General features: G+C 41.1%; 1 protein-coding gene across 1 annotated transcript; it reads right to left on the reverse strand.

Annotated features, from left to right (window-relative positions):
• Positions 1 to 250: 250 nt before the first annotated feature.
• Positions 251 to 1,306, reverse strand: LOC117045054 (claudin-8-like). The gene has a single exon (XM_033145839.1). The coding sequence runs from the start codon at positions 1,210 to 1,212 to the stop codon at positions 529 to 531; it is 684 nt and encodes a 227-aa protein (XP_033001730.1). The 5' UTR covers positions 1,213 to 1,306; the 3' UTR covers positions 251 to 528.
• Positions 1,307 to 20,569: the final 19,263 nt, after the last annotated feature.

Here is a 20,569-nt window from a genome sequence, read left to right on the forward strand (position 1 = left end):
ATCACTCCTCTTCCTTTTTTACACAGCTAAACAACACTTCAATGAAAACTTTATACTGTATGGTAAAAAAAAGTCAAATATAGATTTAGAGAAGTTTTTTTCTTCATTTTCCCTTTCACCTCCTAGTAAGAGCCTATGCTATATTTTACATATTAATATGGTGTTGATAATAGTGGACTTCAGTAAGTAAGAATTTTTGCTGTAACATAACCTCCCCCCCCCAACTGCAAAGCTATTTCAAATCACTATTAGAATGAAAACACATTCCCCTTAATAGATGCTAATTTTAAAAAAATACAAAAACCTTGGACAATATTCAGTTCCCATTTCTGATGCAGCTCTAAAATATCTGAAGATGTTCCCTTGTGTTCTAGAGCTTGCTTTGTCTTAGAGGTCACAGGCAGTTTCTGGGATTTCTCTCCATTGTACACAGCGTGCTGTACTAGCAAAGTTTCTTCTAATCTTGTTGGAATCCAAGTTTGATCAGAAGGGATACTTCCCTTGGAAAGACAGTAAACCAAAGGCAGACTAAACATACTGACTTTTAGTGTACGAACTTTCAGCTCTTCTTGGCGTACGATGGCTCTGGAAGGCTGTACGCTGTGAAGGCACTGAGTAGCGATAGCTTCTGGTTTTTTCTTCACAACGGCAGAAACAGCAAAGAATTGCTCCTCCAGCGACGAGGCAGAAGGCAGACGTCCAGCCTATGTAGAGGGCTTCACCAAGCTCCCGCTTCTGAGCCAGTTGAATGGCTGGATTGTAGAAGTCTCGGATGATGTTGTGGGCAACGAAGCACACTGGGATGAGCACGACGATGCCAGTCACAATGAAAGTGATGCCGCCTGCCAGCAAAATATACCCTTTTATTCGGTCATCATCCCCTGTGCACTTTGTGCACTTCATGCCAAGGACAGCGACTGCAAAGGCAAGGAACGCCAGGGCTGAAGCTGCGCACATCAGACCTCTTGAAGCCTGGAGGTCAGGAGGCAGGGCCAAGAGGGAGTCGTACACCTTGCATTGCAGCCTGATGTTAGATTGCTGTATGCAGTTCATCCACAGGCCTTCCCAGGAGGTTTCAAAAACCACCACGTTGCTTTCAATGAAAGCAGTCACTCGCCACTGGGGCATGCCCGTGATGGCAAAAGTCCCAACCGCGCCAATGCCTCCAAGGATCAGCCCAGCAAACTGCAAAGCAGCAGAAGCAGCAGCCATCTCTTCATTCCACAACAGAGCTCCAGATATGTTCTGTTCAAGTGCAGGGTTTAGGGTGTTTGTTCGTTTTGCAGGTTCAGGTCATCAGCAGAAGAGAAGCCTTTCTCAAGCAGCTCGTGCAGCTATCACCTGCAGAAACGCTTGCTAATTCAGATGCATGCTGGTTAGCACTCGGCTGCTTCCTTACTGCTTGGAGTGGAGCATTCCACTGCCCCCATCATTTGGAAAGGATGGAGTTATCTATCAGGTTTAACAACTTTCAAAGCCAGTGGAAGGTCAAACACAACAGGGTTTGCAACCAGAAAAATTCTTTCTGGAAGGCACACCTGTATCTCTGAAGAAATTCTGTCATTTACCTTTTTTTTTCCCTCCTGGCAAAATGTTAGATAGTACATAAACATTCTGAATGGAGCCAAATGGTTTTAATATACAATCTGTAAACAAGCATTAAGTTTCCACCCCAAATAACTTTCAACGAGCCAAAGAGAAAACCCACAGGAGCGTTCAACTACAGTTGTGCTCATTAGCCTATGATTAGATATGTTTGCATAGAAAACGCCTTAAAATATTTTTGTGATGTGGAATAGTTTTGTAAAACTCTCAAAACACTACTGTGGGTGTGCTGAAGTATACCCCACAGGCAAATTCATCTTCGGAACAGCCACAGGTTAGTGGTAAGGCATCTACCTTGCATGCAGAAGACCCCAGGTTCAATCCCTGGTGTCTCTACGTAGGGGTTGGGAAAGACCCCTGTATGGAATCCAGATGAGCTCACCTGACTTCCCTCCAGCTGAGTCACTGCTGCATACTGCAACAGTAAAGGGGAGGTAGAGGTGGGCACTGCACTGGCAGGAACACCAGATTGGCTGGCACCATGCCCCTTCTCCATCCTGGTACACAGCAGCAACTCAGCTGGAGAGAGGTCAGGTGGCAGGGGGATCATGTAACAAGCTTAAGCCAGTTTCTCCTGCTCACATCTTACATGCAAGTAGCTTTACACAAATATCGCAGTTTGTAAATAGTAGTGCAACAAGCTGATCAAACAGAATAAGGTTATTTGCACATGCAGAAGCCATGTCGTCAAGAACAACTGAGGTAATAATGAGAGCTTGTGAATGGGTTAAACGCTTGCCCCTGGGTTTCAGCAACTCCAGATGATCATTTTACTGTTGGTGGAATCTGTGGCATGCTAGGGGTTGAATTATTCTGCTTTATTAGTTGTTATGCAACGCTATCACATTATTGCTATCTAGAGGGGCTACTGCACAATGAAAGCAGGACACGCAAAACCCCCCAGGACATTTGTAGTATGAAAAGGTAACAGGATGTCAGAAAGATGTCACCGGATAAGCACTGTTTGGAAATAGAGTAGTATAACTGCCCCAAAACTTTTGCAGGTGCAAATCATTTTGAAATCCATGTTGCTTACGACTGCCCTGACAGCAATAAAAAGGATGTCTGAAGGGGCCCTTTGGGTACTAAAAGATTGATAAATGCCCTATTAGCATAAGAGCTAAAAGTATGGTTTAAAGTAAAGACTGGTCCAACTATCAACTGCTGCTGGGAATCAGGTGGGCAGAGTGCAACATTTGATCCAACTAAGGCGTCTACTAATGTTAAGAGAAGGGGAGGTGATTTCCTCCTGTTTCCCCTTCCCCCTTGCAGACCCACCACTTTCACCTTCCATGCTGTTGCAGAGTGCTTTTGGGCTTCCCCCAAGCATCTGGTTGGTCAATATGATACCAGAATGCTGGACCAGATGGGCTTTCCATCTGATCCAGGAGGCTCAGCCCATGTTCCTAACTTTGGTCCCAGCTGGAATCCAGCTTCCTTTCCCCTCCCAGCTGTGCCCCTGTGAAGTACTTCCTTATGCAAGCTACCCAGGAACAGATTGGAGTTGGAAGAAGCAAAACACAGGTTGTCACAGGCTGTGTAGTGGGTAAAAACAGCAATTGCTAGCCTCAGCCCTTGATAATATGCTACGTATATGCACAATTCTATGCTCTGGTAACTTGGGTGTGGAGTTTGTGAAGAAGATCATTGTGCTTTGGTCCTACATGCATTTCTACTCCTTGCTTTGTGCTGGTGGCACACAGTTTGCACTAGGGTGAATTGTGTCAGAAATTGTAGCCATGGCTTCATATTCTCAGGGTAGAGGTTGGGGCGACCTTCTTCTTGGGTCAGAATTCCATCCCAGCCTCTGCGTTGGTTGCCTGGCTTCTCATATTATCCCACAAACTCACTGACCTTTTTAGATGTGGTGGCAGAGCTGGAAGTTGCCAGCATTCAGATCTTGGTTACATGACAGGCCAAGTTCCAGTCGAAGAATGGATGGAGAAAGCTGATCAAAGGGAGCCTTAAGGGCCAGATACTGCCAGTAAGCCAGATGTTACCTTCCTCTGGATTAATAAATGGTGCAATCCATATTCAGCTCATTATCAAATCAATAAATGCATAATTAGGGAAGTACTGCAGCCTGGATTTTTGCCCATTTTCGCCTCATAACTGAAATCAATGTTCTCTGCCCTGTAACTCCTCACCTAACAACATCTTCCCCTCAAGTCTTCCAAATCTGCCTTAACTAAGATAAGGCACTAAGAAATCTGCTGTTAAAAAGTACAAGTAATGAATGCATGATGCAGACCCACTCCAATTCTGAATTTATATAGGATATTCAGAAACCTTGTAAATTAATCAATAGCACAGCTACCTGCTGAAATTAATTATGTGCTTGTGCTGTATAAATTAAAACTGCTGCAATATAAAAAAGGTAGTACTTCTTATCGAAAACCTCCTCACCTGCAATTGGAAGGACTGCAACCACTGCAGAAGACCGCGTGCCCATTACTATACATGTGGTTTCAAAGAGTGATCAAAAGCCCCCAGCAGCTCTCAGACATAACAAAAGCAGAAATTTCAGCCTGGGAACTCTTGCTCTATTCCTTTAGTACTTCAATGTCAGATTGTGACTTGGTAGTTAGGAAGTGAATGAGCACTAGTGAGCTTGTCCCACTGTCAGCCCAAGACATTTTTCAACCTTAATGGAGTGTGTCTGCACCCCTGCTAGGGCCAACTCACTTTAAATTGTTGAAGAATGCTGCAACCAACCAAAAACACTCTCCAAATATAGACAAAACATTGTTCCCTCTCTGTCTCTTTTACACATGCATACACACAGAGACAGCCTTCCTTTGTCTAAGTGAATAAAACTGCCATTGTGTCAGACCTTATTTCCTCTTCTTACACACACAGCTATAATGTAAGAAATTTGTTTTAGCTCTTCATGCCCTAGACTTTTATGCAAGGTTTGAAATGCTTCTACACCACAGCTTCTGATTTTTATTAGGTGAAATCCATTGCGGATGTTCCACTCACGGAACAACATTTGATCCAACTAAGGCGTCTACTAATGTTAAGAGAAGGGGAGGCGATTTCCTCCTGTTTCCCCTTCCCCCTTGCAGACCCACCACTTCCACCTTCCATGCTGTTTTGGAGGGTCCTCCACTCCAATCCCAATGAAACAGATTTTCAAGGGGCTGCAGCAGGAAGGTGACATTGGCTGCCAATATGCTCCCGGGCCAAGTTCAAGGGGTTGTGTAAATTCAATGAGTCCTAAACAACCTGCGTCCAAATTTCTTTGAGGATTGTGCTACACCTCAATCACTGAGTTGCTCCAATAGAGGAGCTTCTGGTGGTTCCCCATGCCCCTAAGGTTCAGTTTGCCTTCACTAGGAACTAAGTCTTTAGAGTGGCAGTTCCATGGAACTCTGATTATAGAACCATCCCTGTCTTGTTTTAGATGTCTTCTAGAAACAAGGCACCACAATATGAATTTCTCTTTAAACCAGCCAGTATCAACTAGCGTTTTTTAATGTTTTAAATTATGTTTTATAGAATCATATAATCATAGAGTTCAAAGGGACCCAAGGGTCATCTAGTCAGCCCCCTACAATGCAGGAATCTCAGCTAAAGCATACATGACATATGACCATCCAACCTGTTTAAAAACCTCCAAGGAAGGAGAATCCATCACCTCTTGTGGGAGTCTGTTCCACTGCTGAACAGCTCTTCCTGTCAGAAAGTTTTTCCAAATGTTTAGTCAGAATCTCCTTTCTTGTAACTTGAAGCCATTGGTTTGAGTCCTACTCTCCAGAGCAAGAGAAAACAAGCACACTCCCTCTTCCGTGTGGCAGCTCTTAAGATATCTGAAGATGACTATCATATCTCCTCTCAGTCTCCTCTTTTCCAGGCTAAACATACCCAGCTCCTTCAAGTGTTCCTCCTAAGGCTTGGTTTCCAGACCCTTGATCATCTTGGTTGCCCTCCTCTGCACATGTTCCAGCTTGTCAACATCCTTCTTAAATTGTGGTGCCCAGAATTAGACACAGTATTCCATATGTGGTCTGATCAAGGCAGAATAGAATGGTACTATTACTTGATCTGGACTCTATACTTCTGTTGGTAGTGTAGACATATACCATGGATATTTATAGACTGGCTGTGTGTGTGTGTGTGTGTGTGTTGTGGGCCTCCTTTTTATATTATGTGAAAGAGCGGGCCAGGTTATGAATGTTCAAATAAATAAGCAAAGTAGCTCAGTAACAGATAAAAATCACCCAAAATATTAGCACAGAGATTTGGGCCCTGATACCTAATATTTTTGTTCCTGTTTGTAATACTGATAGATTATTCTTGGGGCAGCTGCACATAGCTTGTGGACATTTTCAACTTCCAACTCTCACAAATGAATAAAAACAAAATCATTCAATTCTAGCAAGAATAGTCTAAATGAACAAAAAGTTGCTACATGGATAATAAAACAGCAACAACCCAGCATTCAGTCCCATTGGGTAGTGATTGTATTGATTCATGTTAAATCAGGGCTAAATATGATGCCTGAAGAGGACTCAGTGCTGAGAATTTTGTTGGTGTACTGGGAGGGGGAGTCCCACCCAGCACAAGTTGGCAAGGTGATTGGCCCTGATAACCAGCTATGCTGCCAAAGGGGACAGCCGATATATCCTGTAGGCCCATGACTGCAGATCCAGGGACAGATGCTGAGAATTGCCCAGAGTTAGAAAACAAACAGAAAAATGATAAAATAAAACATACAGATAGAAATGTGCTTGGCAGAATAATCTATTAAGAAGTTCACAACTAAAAACAGAACTTGAAGATTGTCTTAGTTTAATGGGACTTAAATAAATTGTTTAACTGATGATGATGTTGATAAAGAAACATAGTGGGGCTTGCCCTTCCTGAAACAATACACGCAGTGGAATTATTGAGAATATTTTGTTAATGCTTAGATATATTTTTGATTAAGCAGTATGTAACCTTTGCTAAATAAATTAATTAAATGGATCCAGATGTAGCAATGAAGCTCTCTAGTCAAATACTGTGTACAAAAAATGCATATATTATGGGAAAGTGTGCATAATAATGCATATATTCATGAAAATAATATCTAAAATGTATTATATTATTGGAGATTGCTTGCAAAAATGCATATATTAGGCAAAAATGCATTTCAAATGTGTGAATCAGGAGAAATGCACTTTAAAATCATGGCAAATTTTCATGAGGACTTACATTTTTAAAAGTCCTCATGAGAATTTGCCAGCATTATAGTAGCTTCATTTAAACATGGCTCTGTGTAACAGTAACTTGCTTGTGCAGGATTCCACATGCTCCACAGCATGCCCCAAAGATATGAATCCCTGACGTAGTAATGCTGCACAGATAGGCACTGGCAACCTGACTTAAACATGACCCTGACCCCCTGGACCCAATACTCAGTTCTTGGTGAACTTTCTGCATTTCATTTAAAGCATACCTTGGGCAAAGGTATCCTCTTTCTTTCTTTCTTTCTTTCTACATATAAGGAGTCTTTTACTTCAACTCACATTGAGGGAGAAAGGCGTTTCCCATCAAAACTGACACACATTGTCTTAGGATCCAACTGCATGTGACGTTGAACACATTACTTAGAAGCAGGTCTGGTTTTATAGGTTTAATACTAGGCATGCGCGTCACAATCTATTGTCACCGCAGCAACTGTGAAGAGGAAATTTCGCCGTCCCCATCTGTGATCCAAATTAAAATTACTCCTGACCCCAAACTATTAGCCTTAAAAAACACCCCCCTCCTTCATGTGCTTTAGTCTCAATGGCAACCATGGGGCCTCATCCTAACTACTGCCTAACTAACTACAGTCATACCTTGGAAGTTGAACAGAATTCGTTCTGAAAGTCTGTTCGACTTCCGAAACGTTTGACTTCCAAAGTGTGGCTACTGATTAATTGGAAGCTGTGGAAGCCCCGTCGTACCTTCAGCTTTCAAAAGAACGTTCGAAAACCGGAACACTCATCTCTAGTTTTCAATCATTCGGGAGACGGAATGCTCAACTCGCAAGGCATTCGAGAGCCGAGATATGACTGTACTGAGTTTTTGGTGCAGTAGGTCACACAATCAGTATGTACAGTAATTCTAAATCTTGAGTTGACAAGACACTGGTAAATATGCATGAGAGAGCATCTTGTATTGACACGAACTTGAAAGTGATGACTTAATTGACCTTTTCCATCCATAGGCAATAACACTTTTATTAGATGAAACTGCCATTCTGTTTGCTTTTGTCAGAAACTCACAGAGAAAGCATGAGTTCATTGAACCAATATCCGTTGGCAGGAATGTGCAAGCGCTGGAACTCACAGAGTTAGTTCATTAATGGGCAAGATGAGGTTGGGGAGTTTCCCTATAAAACAATTTAAGCTTAATTAAGAAACCAAGCACTACAATCATGTCAGATGAAAAGTAGGAACCTCAGCAAGCCCTTGCCACATGAAAACACATACTGTTGGGGAACAACGCTGCAATAATAATTTGAACCAAACTGTTATCATAGACTCATGAGGGTATGGTAACTGTTTGGTTGGAGCCAAAACAGCCTTATTGCCACACAGGGGGCATTTCCACATGGGATGCAGCTGGGAAGGGAAGTGTTAGCCCTCCCCTTGCAATACTCGGTGATTTCCACCAATAATTCCCCACCATGCTGCAATTGGGCTTGAGAACAGTGTTTCATTGGATCCAGTGAAACTGCAGAAGGGAGCAAATGGTTAAAGCCACCTACCCCATGCCAGGATCTCTATCTAAACTGGTGGCCTTGCACCTGGTATTTGTGAAAGATAAGACCTTGAAGGATAACAATATGAATAATGTAATGTACAATTTGGCCTAAAAGCTCCATAGCCCATGACCAACGAGAAATGAGGACAGGAAAGGCTATGTAATAGTTTGTTATCTATGGGTCTTATCTGCTGTTTCGAGTGACCAGATACTCCTCAGCTTTACTGCTCAATGGTTTTTGTGCTGCTTTTTCAGTTTAGAGTTTAAAGAATTTTAAGGTATTTGTTTGTAAGCCACCTTGGATAAACGTTTGTTTTGAAAGTTGGCATATAAATCTTTACAATCCTTAAATAAATTCAGCAGCTGTAGATTCTCTTTCTTCTCTTTCTGCCTTCTGTGTAGTTTCCCTACCCTGACTTTGTTGAAATTACTGACACTAAGAACAGAAACTCTTTGATTTCACTGATCCTTGACCTTCCGGGATGGGGGTGCTTCTCTGAAAGGGGTTTTCCTTATTATTTTTTGCAGAATATCTAACTGAATGAAGGACAGTCACTTACACAGCACATGTGCTTATTAATATGTATAAGCATGAACAAATATATTACAGAAATATATCAAACTGCAGTGGGGAAGAAGGGGACCAGGTGGCTTCTCAGTCTGCTCTTTAGGTGCTAAATGTTGGCTGGCAAGATTCAGGCCCCTGCAGATTTCCCTTCCTACAGTTTTTATATTTAAAACATACAGGACTCAAATTTATTTATTTTACAACTTTTTATGCCGCTTTATAATAGTAAAACATCAAAGCAGTTTGCAAATGAGTAACTACCCTTTGCAAACTAGAGCACCTGGCTATCTTAATTATATGCATGCTATTAGATTATTTTTATGAACACCTATGCTTATCTCAAAGATATTTTTGGTTGTTATGTTGAGTATTTCATTTCTGGATCTTTGCCTTTCCTCTAGAACTTTACGCCCCTAGACAGCAATGAGTCTTTTATAGTGCTGGGCTTCCACAAAGAGTTTTGCAATGGTTTCAGAAAAAATCTTCGCTTTATAATGAATATACATCAGGCAGCAAAAGTAAATAGCCACACACTTAGCTTTATGGTCGCTAAATTATTGAATGCTTGGGTTGTAAGCACATTGCCGTTACAAATTACAGGCAAACAAAAGTTTGGAAATTATCATTTAAGGTTGTTGTTGTTGCGTATTCATCTTAATGAGCAAAATGGAACGGTATGCCCGTTTAATCCCAAAACACTAGAAAGAGACGCACTACTTCTTGTTCGCTTTTATGACTGGTTGCTGTTCCCACTGCTGTTGTAATTCACTCTATTGCTTTTCAGTGCCAACAACATTAAAACCTCATTTCTCCTAAAGTGTGTGTGCCTTTCTAGGGCTCGATACTCCCCACCTCTATCTATATCAAGAAAGGTGGGGGAGAATAACACAAAGTCCTGCAGTTTGTTAGCCAATCAGTAGTAACAGATTAAACACCGCTCTAGAAGGCAGGGTAAAGCAAGGTGTGCTGAGCTCCAAGAACTTCCCATTAATTTCAACAGGAGTGACAGGTCCACCTGCACATAGGAATACATATAATATGAAAGGACTCATTCCACTGAAATGAAAGGGGAACCCTTCCAGATAGATGAGTCCCTTGTGTGCATCTTACCCGGAACAGATAATATTAGCATCATGATTTCTAACCAATCCACTGGACTTGTAGGCTTACTGAGTCATTAACTACCATATGGAATTCTCCAAATGGGTGAACAAGGCTCCCGTCCTTTACACTATTAGAAACCTAGCCAACTTTATTTTTATTTTACTACCAGAATTACAAGGCCACATGGAGATTAGTCTGTGTATTCAACAGCTACAGACTACAAAGCTCTAAACATCAGCACAGACATCTGCAGAGAAGAAGCCTACACATTATATGACTGCAATGCCTCAAGGACCACCTCTCCTCAGAGGAGCCAACCCGGACTCTGCGATCATCATCTGAGGCTCTTCTCTGACTTTATGAAGCAACTGCTTGATCCAATTGCCTTAAAGTGGCATTGGGTGCTCTAACCCAGTGGGGGTGGTGGGGATTGAAGTATAATTGAGCTGCATTTCTTCTTTTTCATCCTTGTTTAGAACACCCAAAGGCAAGACCATTTGTTCCACTCTCACCTCATTCCAGCAGTGACTTGTAATACAAGTTGTTCCAGGTCCTGAGACAACAACATATGCAACTCACCACCACAGCACACAGTCATATTTGAATGTTATGCAACCTTAGGACCTTGAAAGCACAACCAACTCAGGTATGTTCCCTTTTATACTCTCATGTTAATTGCTTCCCCCCACCCCAGTGTCATAAAAGACAAAGACAGAGAGCAGAACCCTGTAGATTTTAGACATCTGATTGAGTCATCCTACCTGATCATTTCATTCACTAGTGTTATCCATTAAACACCTGTTTTCCATGACCTGAAATAAAATAATAATAATAATTAGGTTCTGGTCTCAGTTTTCATGCTGATTATAAAAATTCTGTAACAATAATGGCATTTTATTGATTTGCATGGTGTGCATATTGCCAACATAATAGGAGGCAGAAGATAACCATTTGGAATTTGAATGCAGAGTTTTAATTAATGTAGGTTTTATTTTTACATTGTAGGCATGAGGGAAACTATTCACAGTTACTGTATATGAAGAAGTGCTCAGAGTCTAGGGCCTTCTGAAGACCAAGATCCTACCTAGTATATACACTTACTTTGGGAAGATTAATGTCTCCTTTTTCTATATCTCATTAAATGATTTGGGAATGGATCCTAAGCCTTTTGCGTAAAATAATGTTTAAAATGGCTTTTAATCAATTAATCTTGCAATGTAACACACAGACAATTCAGTGACCCCTTTAAGATAAATTATCATTGCTCAAAGTAGATAAACACAAAAAGTGTTCCCATGAGGCAGAATATGAGAATGATTGAAACCAACAATTTTTGTTTTTTATGTAAGAAATACTTTTTATTTATTCAGCCAAATAGGGTCCTAGGGCATTTTACAAATGCCATTTAAAACACAATTAAACAGAAATTAAACAATACAATGATGATAAAACAGTCAAGCACCAACATTTTCTAAAAACATTTGACAGTGAAGCTATTTATTCAGCTCCCCTGAATTTCCTCCAAAATGATGAAGCACTTAAATAGGTCAGAGGGGCAATAATTCAAAACATGTGAAATTTGATAAATGCAGCAAAGAAATCATAGTTTTGTTGCTTTCTCCATGCAAACTGGCTTTCATTCCACCACATATTTTACAGAAGTTGTGTGTGTGTGTGTGTGTGTGTGTGTGTGTGTGTGTGTGTATTCTCATTATAACTGCATGCAGCTTTCTTAGAGCACCTTTGAGAATAAGAAAAAATATTCAGTATTAGCAGGGCTGCAGACACTGTTCTTGACTTCTTTCTTGTTTACAAAGAAATTCAATACCTGAATGTACTGGAGAGAGGAGAGAAATAGCGATAACTCTCCTTTTGTGCCCCAAGCACTTCTGCACGTGGACACTATCAAGCACTGTCACAGACTTCCAGAAAAACTGGTATATTTTCCTTGGACTGACAATGCGTACCTCTACATCATTAAGGACAAGAAGAACTCAAATTCTAATCTGCTATATCAGCATCAGGGGCAGAAGAGCAAACATTCATCAGAGATGGTGCTGTCAGAAGCATCCAAGCCAAGGTCCATCAACCTGGGCAGTTGGGCAGACAGAGCACCTCAGCTCTGCTGCCCTTTTATACTTTGCATGCTGATTGCAGCATCTGGGCTTGACCCTCACCTGTTCTGAGTCTACTCCAGCTGAGGAATCATACACCTCCTCCCAGAGCTAAGGAGCCCCAGCTAGGCTGTAGGCTTCACAGAGTGTAAATCCCAAAGCAATTTAGAATACAATGCAACCCTAATCCTCCATCTCTCCACATTCATTGCTAGCCATTCCCTTATCCCCTGTGATTCTTGAAGCCTGCCACTGCCAATGCTTAGTTAAGAATCAGAATTATATCACACTGTGAAAAATAGGGACTTGTTCCCTAGGAAGGGGACACAAGGTTGAAGTTCTTTACTGTATCCGCTGCCACTGACAAAAGAAAAAGGAGTAGGTCCAAGTTCTGAAACAGTCTTTTCGAACACATTGTGCGTACTTATGAAGTCTGTCTAATTTTAATACTGTATTCCAATAGCAGGATTTGATTTAGGGTTGCAAAATCAGAGCATTCAACACACAACTAACTCAATACTTAATGATAGGTTCATGGTGACTTTTTAGGCAGCTGAAAAGAAACAAAAAGGTCGCACTTTGTTACCACTAGACAAGACCTAAAATAAGCTGTTGTGCTGTGATTCTGTTTATTAAGCCTACCAAACAATTAACTCCTGTGCCTGCTAACACCTCAGGAGGTCCAACTTATGCTGCATGCATATAATAGCCATACTTCTCTAGGTACATTATTTCTTAAGTATCAATTACTAAGCAACAGCAATACAAGGGCATTCTGAAGTGAAAACTCCAACACTTTTCCAACTCATTTTAAAGATGGAAGGGTAAACAGTGTATCACCAAGTAGACATGACTGCAGTCCATGATGCTCCTCATACATGATCTGAGCACACTCCTGATTCTTTCAGGAAGTTTTTCTCTCAGAAATTGTCTTCCGCATACACACCCACATGCCCTTTCAAATTCCCCAAGTGCTTGCTTTCTGTGTAAAGTGAGGAGTTTTTAAAAAAAAAATTAAATTGAGGTTCATTCAATCATGGAATTCCATTTCCTGCAGGTTTAAGGTATTGAGCTCTGGAACCATTTTATCTCATCTTCTGTTTGACTGAACCAGGAAGAAAGAAAGAAGACTGCTCCAGCAAACTGAGATGGAAAAACACTGGGAAAGGGGGAACAAAATTGCATATTGCCACAGGGCAAAGAAGAGACAAGTCTTAAAGAAATAAGAAAGGAGGCGTAAAAGACACAGTGAGAAATATACTGGAGAAAGAGGGATTGGCAGGTCCTACCATGGGGTTTTTTTTGTAAGTAAAGAAGTAAACTTTTATTATGGCAGTCTAACAGTACAAACTCAGTGGCTAGGAAAGAGCAGAACCTAGACCCCATGCTCTAGAAGGATCGAGAAAGATTGACCATAAATCCATTACAAGAGCAATTGCCAAGTTCCAAGGGTGCATTCAGATGAAGGGAATCTTGTGTTAGTTTTTTCTGATTAAATTTGCAAGGAAACCATGCTCTGCTGTTTTTACCATTTGTATTTTAATACCGGTAGATTTGTTTATATATTGTTTTAATTCTATTATATAATTACAATTCAATTTGATTTTTAACTATTATATTTTATATGTTCTTAGCCTTCTGTATTTTATCTGTGCTGTTTTAATTTTTGCAAGCCGCCTTGATTCTCAGTCTGAGGAATGCCAGAATTTTTTCTGCAACAATCAGACTGAAGAGAAGGCAAAAGCAGAGAGAGAGCACAGCCAACAGCACCTGACCCCACCAGAGACGGCCACAGGGCAAGCCATAGTGGTGGTTTCAGCAAAGAAACTGGGTTTGTTTACACCATGGGTAGGCAAACTGAGGCCCGGGGGCTGGATCCTGCCCAATCGCCTTCTAAATCCGACCCGCAGATGATCCAGGAATCAGCATGTTTTTACATGAGTAGAATGTGTCCTTTTATTTCAAATGCATCTCTGGGTTATTTGTGGGACCTGCCTGTTGTTTTTTACATGAGTAGAATGTGTGCTTTTATTTAAAATGCATCTCTGCGTTATTTGTGGGGCACAGGAATTCGTTCACATATTTTTTAAAAAAATATATAGTCCGGCCCCCCACAAGGTCTGAGGGACAGTGGACCGGCCCCCTGCTGAAAAGGTTTGCTGACCCTTGGCTTACACCATCATTACCTATTGCTAAAGTGGTTGAATTGTAGGGGAAAGTTAAAATGCCATAAGCATATCTGACCTTAGTCACATTTTGTTTCAGGCAGAATTTTTCCTCTCATGTGGACTATGTGAATCAATGTAAAGTTTACTTAAGTGAATAAAGTCACAACCACTATGGCTTGCCTCAAAGTGGTCTTTGCCAACTGCTGCTCTACCATGTTTTAGACTACAACTCCCATCAGCCCCAGGTAGCACAGATCTGGCCTGAGGTTGATGGGCATTTTAGTCAAACACATCTTGAAGGTACTAGGTCAGTGAAGGCTACCGCAAACTATAGTTACCAGGATTCTTGCAGGGGTGCAGGAGTGCTTTAAATGTACGGTGTGGACAATCTAAGCTACACAAGAGAAATAATGTCTTATCCCTGTAGTACAATTCTGCCCTGCCTGATAATGGATTTCCAGTCCTGTCCATTTGGATGATTCAAATAATACATTTGGAGTCGAGAGAGAACTTTTCGCGACTCCAGTAAGCTCCTAAAACACCAAAAGTAGATTTTTGTCAGCCTGTGTTCATTTATCTGGCTCTGTTTTTAAAATTAATTGGGTTCTTTGCTCCCACAATGGCTTTAAGAATAATTATCCTATTAACTTCAAGGCACCCATATAATTTTATGTGATCTAACTGTGTTCTTTAATTGTATTGTGAAATTGGTTTGAGATGCTTTATAGGAAGCGATTCATAAATGAAATAAATAATAATAATAACTGTATCAATTTTGCTCATATGCTAATGAACACTAAATTTCAGAACTGGGCTGCAAAACTGAATGCTCCCAAAGATTGCAGGAATCCGGTCGAAAGGTTAGATACAAATGATACAAATCCTACCCAGGGTTTTAAGTAGAGGTTAGGATTGTGCTTCTCACATAAGACCTCCTCAGACATTCAGCAAACAGAGTATAGGAACCCAACTCCTAGGGGCTGAGGTCCATTTGGGCCCCCCAATAAAAAAAAGTGAGGGGGCCGCCCCCTATGTTGATGGGTATTGTCATTCAAATAGTTGAAACAAAACTATTATTCTAGTACCAGTTACAGGTAGGTAGCCGTGTTGGTCTGCCATAGTTGAAACAAAATAAAAAATTCCTTCCAGTAGCACCTTAGAGACCAACTAACTTTGTTCTCAGTATGAGCTTTCGTGTGCATGCACACTTCTTCAGATACACTGAAACAGAAGTCACCAGACCCTTATATATAGTGAGAGGGTGGGGAGGGGTATTACTCAGAAGGGTGGTGGGAATGGGTGATCAGCTGATAGGTGTGGAAAACCTGTTGACTGTTAACGACAGCAATTGGTCTTACAGGAAAAAGCAAGTGGTGAGATGGCCAAAAATAGCTTTATCATGTATAATGAGATAAGAATCCAATTCAGACCAGGTCTCTCCATGGTTTTAAGTTTGGTAATAAGTTGCAATTCAGCAACTTCTCTTTCCGGTCTGTTTCTGAAATTCTTTTGTAATAAGACAGCTACTTTGAGATCTTGTATAGAATGTCCTGGGAGACTGAAGTGTTCTCCTACTGGTTTCTCTGTCTTGTGATTCCTGATGTTAGATTTATGTCCATTCGTGTGTATGCCATGTCATGTGATCAATTACGCAGGGTGGGGCTTATCTGCTCTCCCACCAATCTTTTATTCAAGCTGGCAGCCCTGAATCTGGGTATCCTAACATGTGAGAAAGGAGGGAAGGTTGTGCATCATGTAGGAAACCTACACAAGTAGAAGTGGACTCCCCACTTCAGACTATCAGCCTCAAACTTGTGGAGGATGACAGAGATGTGGCTAGGGGAAACGGAGCTAGCAGGCTTGTTCCTGCACACATTCACACACACTTCACATGTTAGGCTACACAGTTTACTGAATGTCTGAAGAGGGCTATGCCCTTAGTAAGAACTAGGGCTGGAGGAGAAATTCAGTTCAGTTTGCTCTTTCCGAACTTAAATGCACAAACTGAAACACAACCAGTCCTCCAAAATTTGCACTCCTCCAAATTTTCTCCAGCTCAGTAATGTTTACAAACATTATGCCTACTGCAGCAAAGCATGCGTTTAAAATGCATACATTCAAGGAAATAACGTGCAAAATTTGCATTAAGGGAAATTGCTTTGCATAAGTGTAGATATTAGGCAAACCTGCATGCAAAATGTATATATGTGAAAAACCAATTTGTGAAAAAACCTTTTTTTTTCTTTGCAATCGAGTGGTATATATGTTTGCAAAATAATTAAAAATTGGGAGAAATTCAACACTAAAATGTTGGTGAATTTGCATGAGGCCTCCCCCCCCCCAAAAATACAAACTGAGTGGAAATGTGGAGAACTGAATTTAAGAGTGGAAAGTGAACAGCTGTTGTTCAGACTGAGCTCTGGAGCTGTCCTGATCTAGTAGGAAAGTACAGCTATGTCAGGGGCACTATTTACTGAAAAGCAAGATTAGAAGTGAAATCTTTGCAAGAGGAAAACAAGCAAGACCCAGATATGATATTTTACTCTGAAATACACACAGTCCTTATTTTCTCATCCATATTTTTTTCCTTTTATAGAAGCATTTCACATACCAGTGAGATCAGTATTTAAGAAATACGTATACGGAATATTTGAAGCATTCCCTTAAATCAATCTTAAACGAAAGCATACTGTATATATACACACACACCCCAACTAATGTTTGAAAACCTGACACATTTGGATTTCTTCCTCTGTGCTCAGGATGGGAAGGAGAATGGATTATGCATTAGGTCAGGGAGGAAGGATCTGAAAGATTGTGTTCCTGTTAAGCTCCTCTCTCCCAAGCCTGATGCCCATATGGTCTATTAATAATGGAGTACTATAATTGAACAGCATTTTCCTTCAGATAAATCCCAAAGTAAGTTCCACGCCGACAGCAATCATTTAGCACAGTCTGACCAGCCAAACTGCAGTAACAAATGCGCCCAAGGGCACATTTACAGGAGAAAATCCCCGAGGGCCAAACACAATTCAGATACAGATACCAACAGTTTGACCCCTGTCCATTTTTAGGAAAATGATTTTAACCCACTCAGCTCCAAGCATCCAAAACACTTATAGTCTCTCCCTCCCCCACCCCCGGTATAGAAATATTAAGATGTTTTTAATACATTCATTTTATGACATGCTTAGTTTTCAATATTTTTGAAAATGCCAAAACCTAATAAAAAGGTTGGGGGTTTTTTTAAAGCAATTAAAGAAAAAGGATGAAAGCAGAGCAAGGTGGTTAAGAGCATATATCATGAACAAGGGTATCTCAAGTTCCACTATCTCCTCAGTTATTAAACCTACTTAATCAAGCCACTATTATTAAGCCCTTTTCAGACAAGACTGCCCCCCAACAAGTAGGCAAAATGAGGCAACCCTCTCAGGCAGCTGATTTGGGGTGCCGAGCAGACTTACACATTTATTTCTATTTTCTTTTTAGTGCCAAGGAGCAGGACATACACTTGTGGGGTTGCCTGCTTCAGGTACCAAAATAACTTCCCTTGCCTTTGGTACTGTGCACCAAATGGAGCTACCATTTGCTAATTGGGCTCAGGCAGCAAAATGTTTTGAGCCAGCCTGCAACTGAGAACACTGAACACATGGAAGGGGAGCAGATAATGAGCAATAGTTATTCTGCCCTCTAATCTTTATGCCTTGCATGGACATCTTGTATACAGAACCTAAGCTGACTCAATATATTTCATAGGGCCCTCTCTGCTGAGGGGAGAGAGAACCTACTCACCCAGGCTCTATGTGCAAGACACAATCTATGAGGAGAGGTTGGGGCCTAGGGCCTGCTGTTATGATCCCAACATACTTGCTTCTCATTGTTTGAACAGGTCTTTGGCCTCACTAGGACATTATCCTCACTTTAATCTCTAACAAAGGGATAACACTAGTCTACTTTACAAGACTGAGATCTTATATCTAAAGGTAAAGGTATGTAGTGCAATATAAAACTGCTAAGAGCTATCCATTCTGTGTCAAGAAAGCTTGTTTGAGTAAAAAGATATTGGATTGCTTTAAAACAATAAAAGTTGTGTTGCACATGGCATTTCACCTGCACAGGTATGGAAAAGATTTACTATTATGTTATATTTAACCTTACTTCTGATCATGCATACCCAGTACTATTTTTTATTTCATTATTTATATTTGGCCATATATACAAAACATGGCAAGATAATAAAAGCAGCCCTACAGCCCCATGAAGAAACACAATTTTCTTCAAACCTTTTCAATGTATACTCAACAAACAAGGGGGCACTGCAGAGGCACCTCAATCACAAAGGTGAAAAAGAAAGGAGAACAGATATTCATAGGATGACCAATTAAACTGTGACTAATATAGCATGATATTAGTTCTGAAGCTCAACATAAAAAAACTAAGATCATGGCCACTGGTCCCATCACCTCCTGGCAAATAGAAGGAGAAGAAATGGAGGCAGTGAGAAATTTTACTTTCTTGGGCTCCATGATCACTGCAGATGGTGACAGCAGTCACGAAATTAAAAGACACCTGCTTCTTGGGAGGAAAGCAATGACAAACCTAGACAGCATCTTAAAAAGCAGAGACATCTTCTTGTCGACAAAGGTCTGTATAGTTAAAGCTATGGTTTTCCCAGTAGTAATGTATGGAAGTGAGAGCTGGACTATAAAGAAGACTGATCGGTGAAGAATTGATGCTTTTGAATTATGGTGCTGGAGGAGACTCTTGAGAGTCCCATAGACTGCAAAAAGATCAAACTTATCCATCCTTAAAGAAATCAGCCCCGAGTGCTCACTGGAAGGACAGATCCTGAAGTTGAAGCTCCAGTACTTTGGCCACCTCATGAGAAGAGAAGACTCCCTAGAAAAGACCCTGATGGGACGACAGAGGATGAGATGGTTGGACAGTGTTCTCGAAGCGACTAGCATGAGTTTGGCCAAACTGCGGGAGGCAGTGAAAGATAGGCGTGCCTGGCGTGCTCTGGTCCATGGGGTCACGAAGAGTCAGACACGACTGAACAACAACAATATAGCATGATAGACCAGTGCGCCACCTTGAATTCATTCACAAAGAAAAATGCAATGGTCCTTGGTCTTGGCCTTTAGATATGTTGATCAGTATCAAAGGTTCAGGACTATGTGTTTACAAGATGTTTCAGAAAATGCACACAAAAGGAGCAGCTATACAGCTGCAAATAAATGCTTTAAGTGTGTTTTAAGTGCAACATACAATGTGAAACTAGATGGCTATGGTGAGCCTTATGGAAAATTCAATGTATTTTTAAAAATGCTTTTTTTAAAAAGCATTTTCAGAATGGTTTTGATATGTGTGTAGATTCCACTTAAGTGCTATACAGTGGTACCTCAGGTTAAGAACTTATTTCATTCCGGCGGTACGTTCTTAACCTGAAAGTGTTCTTAACCTGAAGCACCACTTTAGCTAATGGGACCTCCTGCTGCCGCTGCGCCACCAGAGCACGATTTCTGTTCTTATCCTGAAGCAAAGTTCTTAACCTGAAGCGTTATTTCTGGGTTAGCAGAGTACCGGTATGTAACCTGAAGCGTATGTAACCTGAGGTACCACTGTATATCTAATAATTGTTCCAGTTACAGGTGGTCTCTAAGGTGCTACTAGAAAGAATTTTCGATTTTGTTCTAATAATTGTTGTTGTTGTTCAGTCGTTCAGTCGTGTCCGACTCTTCGTGACCCCATGGACCAGAGCACGCCAGGCACGCCTATCCTTCACTGCCTCTCGCAGATTGGCCAAACTCATGTTAGTAGCTTCGAGAACACTGTCCAACCATCTCATCCTCTGTTGTCCCCTTCTCCTTGTGCCCTCCATCTTTCCCAACATCAGGGTCTTTTCTAGGGAGTCTTCTCTTCTCATGAGGTGGCCAAAGTACTGGAGCCTCAACTTCAGGATCTGTCCTTCTAGTGAGCACTCAGGGCTGATTTCTTTGAGAATGGATAGGTTTGATCTTCTTGCAGTCTATGGGACTCTCAAGAGTCTCCTCCAGCACCATAATTCAAAAGCATCAATTCTTCGGCGATCAGCCTTCTTTATGGTCCAGCTCTCACTTCCGTACATTACTACTGGGAAAACCATAGCTTTAACTATACGGACCTTTGTCGGCAAGGTGATGTCTTTGCTTTTTAAGATGCTGTCTAGGTTTGTCATTGCTTTTCTCCCAAGAAGCAGGCGTCTTCTAATTTCGTGACTGCTGTCACCATCT

Source organism: Lacerta agilis, chromosome 4 (genome assembly GCF_009819535.1).
Source record: "Lacerta agilis isolate rLacAgi1 chromosome 4, rLacAgi1.pri, whole genome shotgun sequence".
Lineage (NCBI taxonomy): Eukaryota > Metazoa > Chordata > Lepidosauria > Squamata > Lacertidae > Lacerta > Lacerta agilis.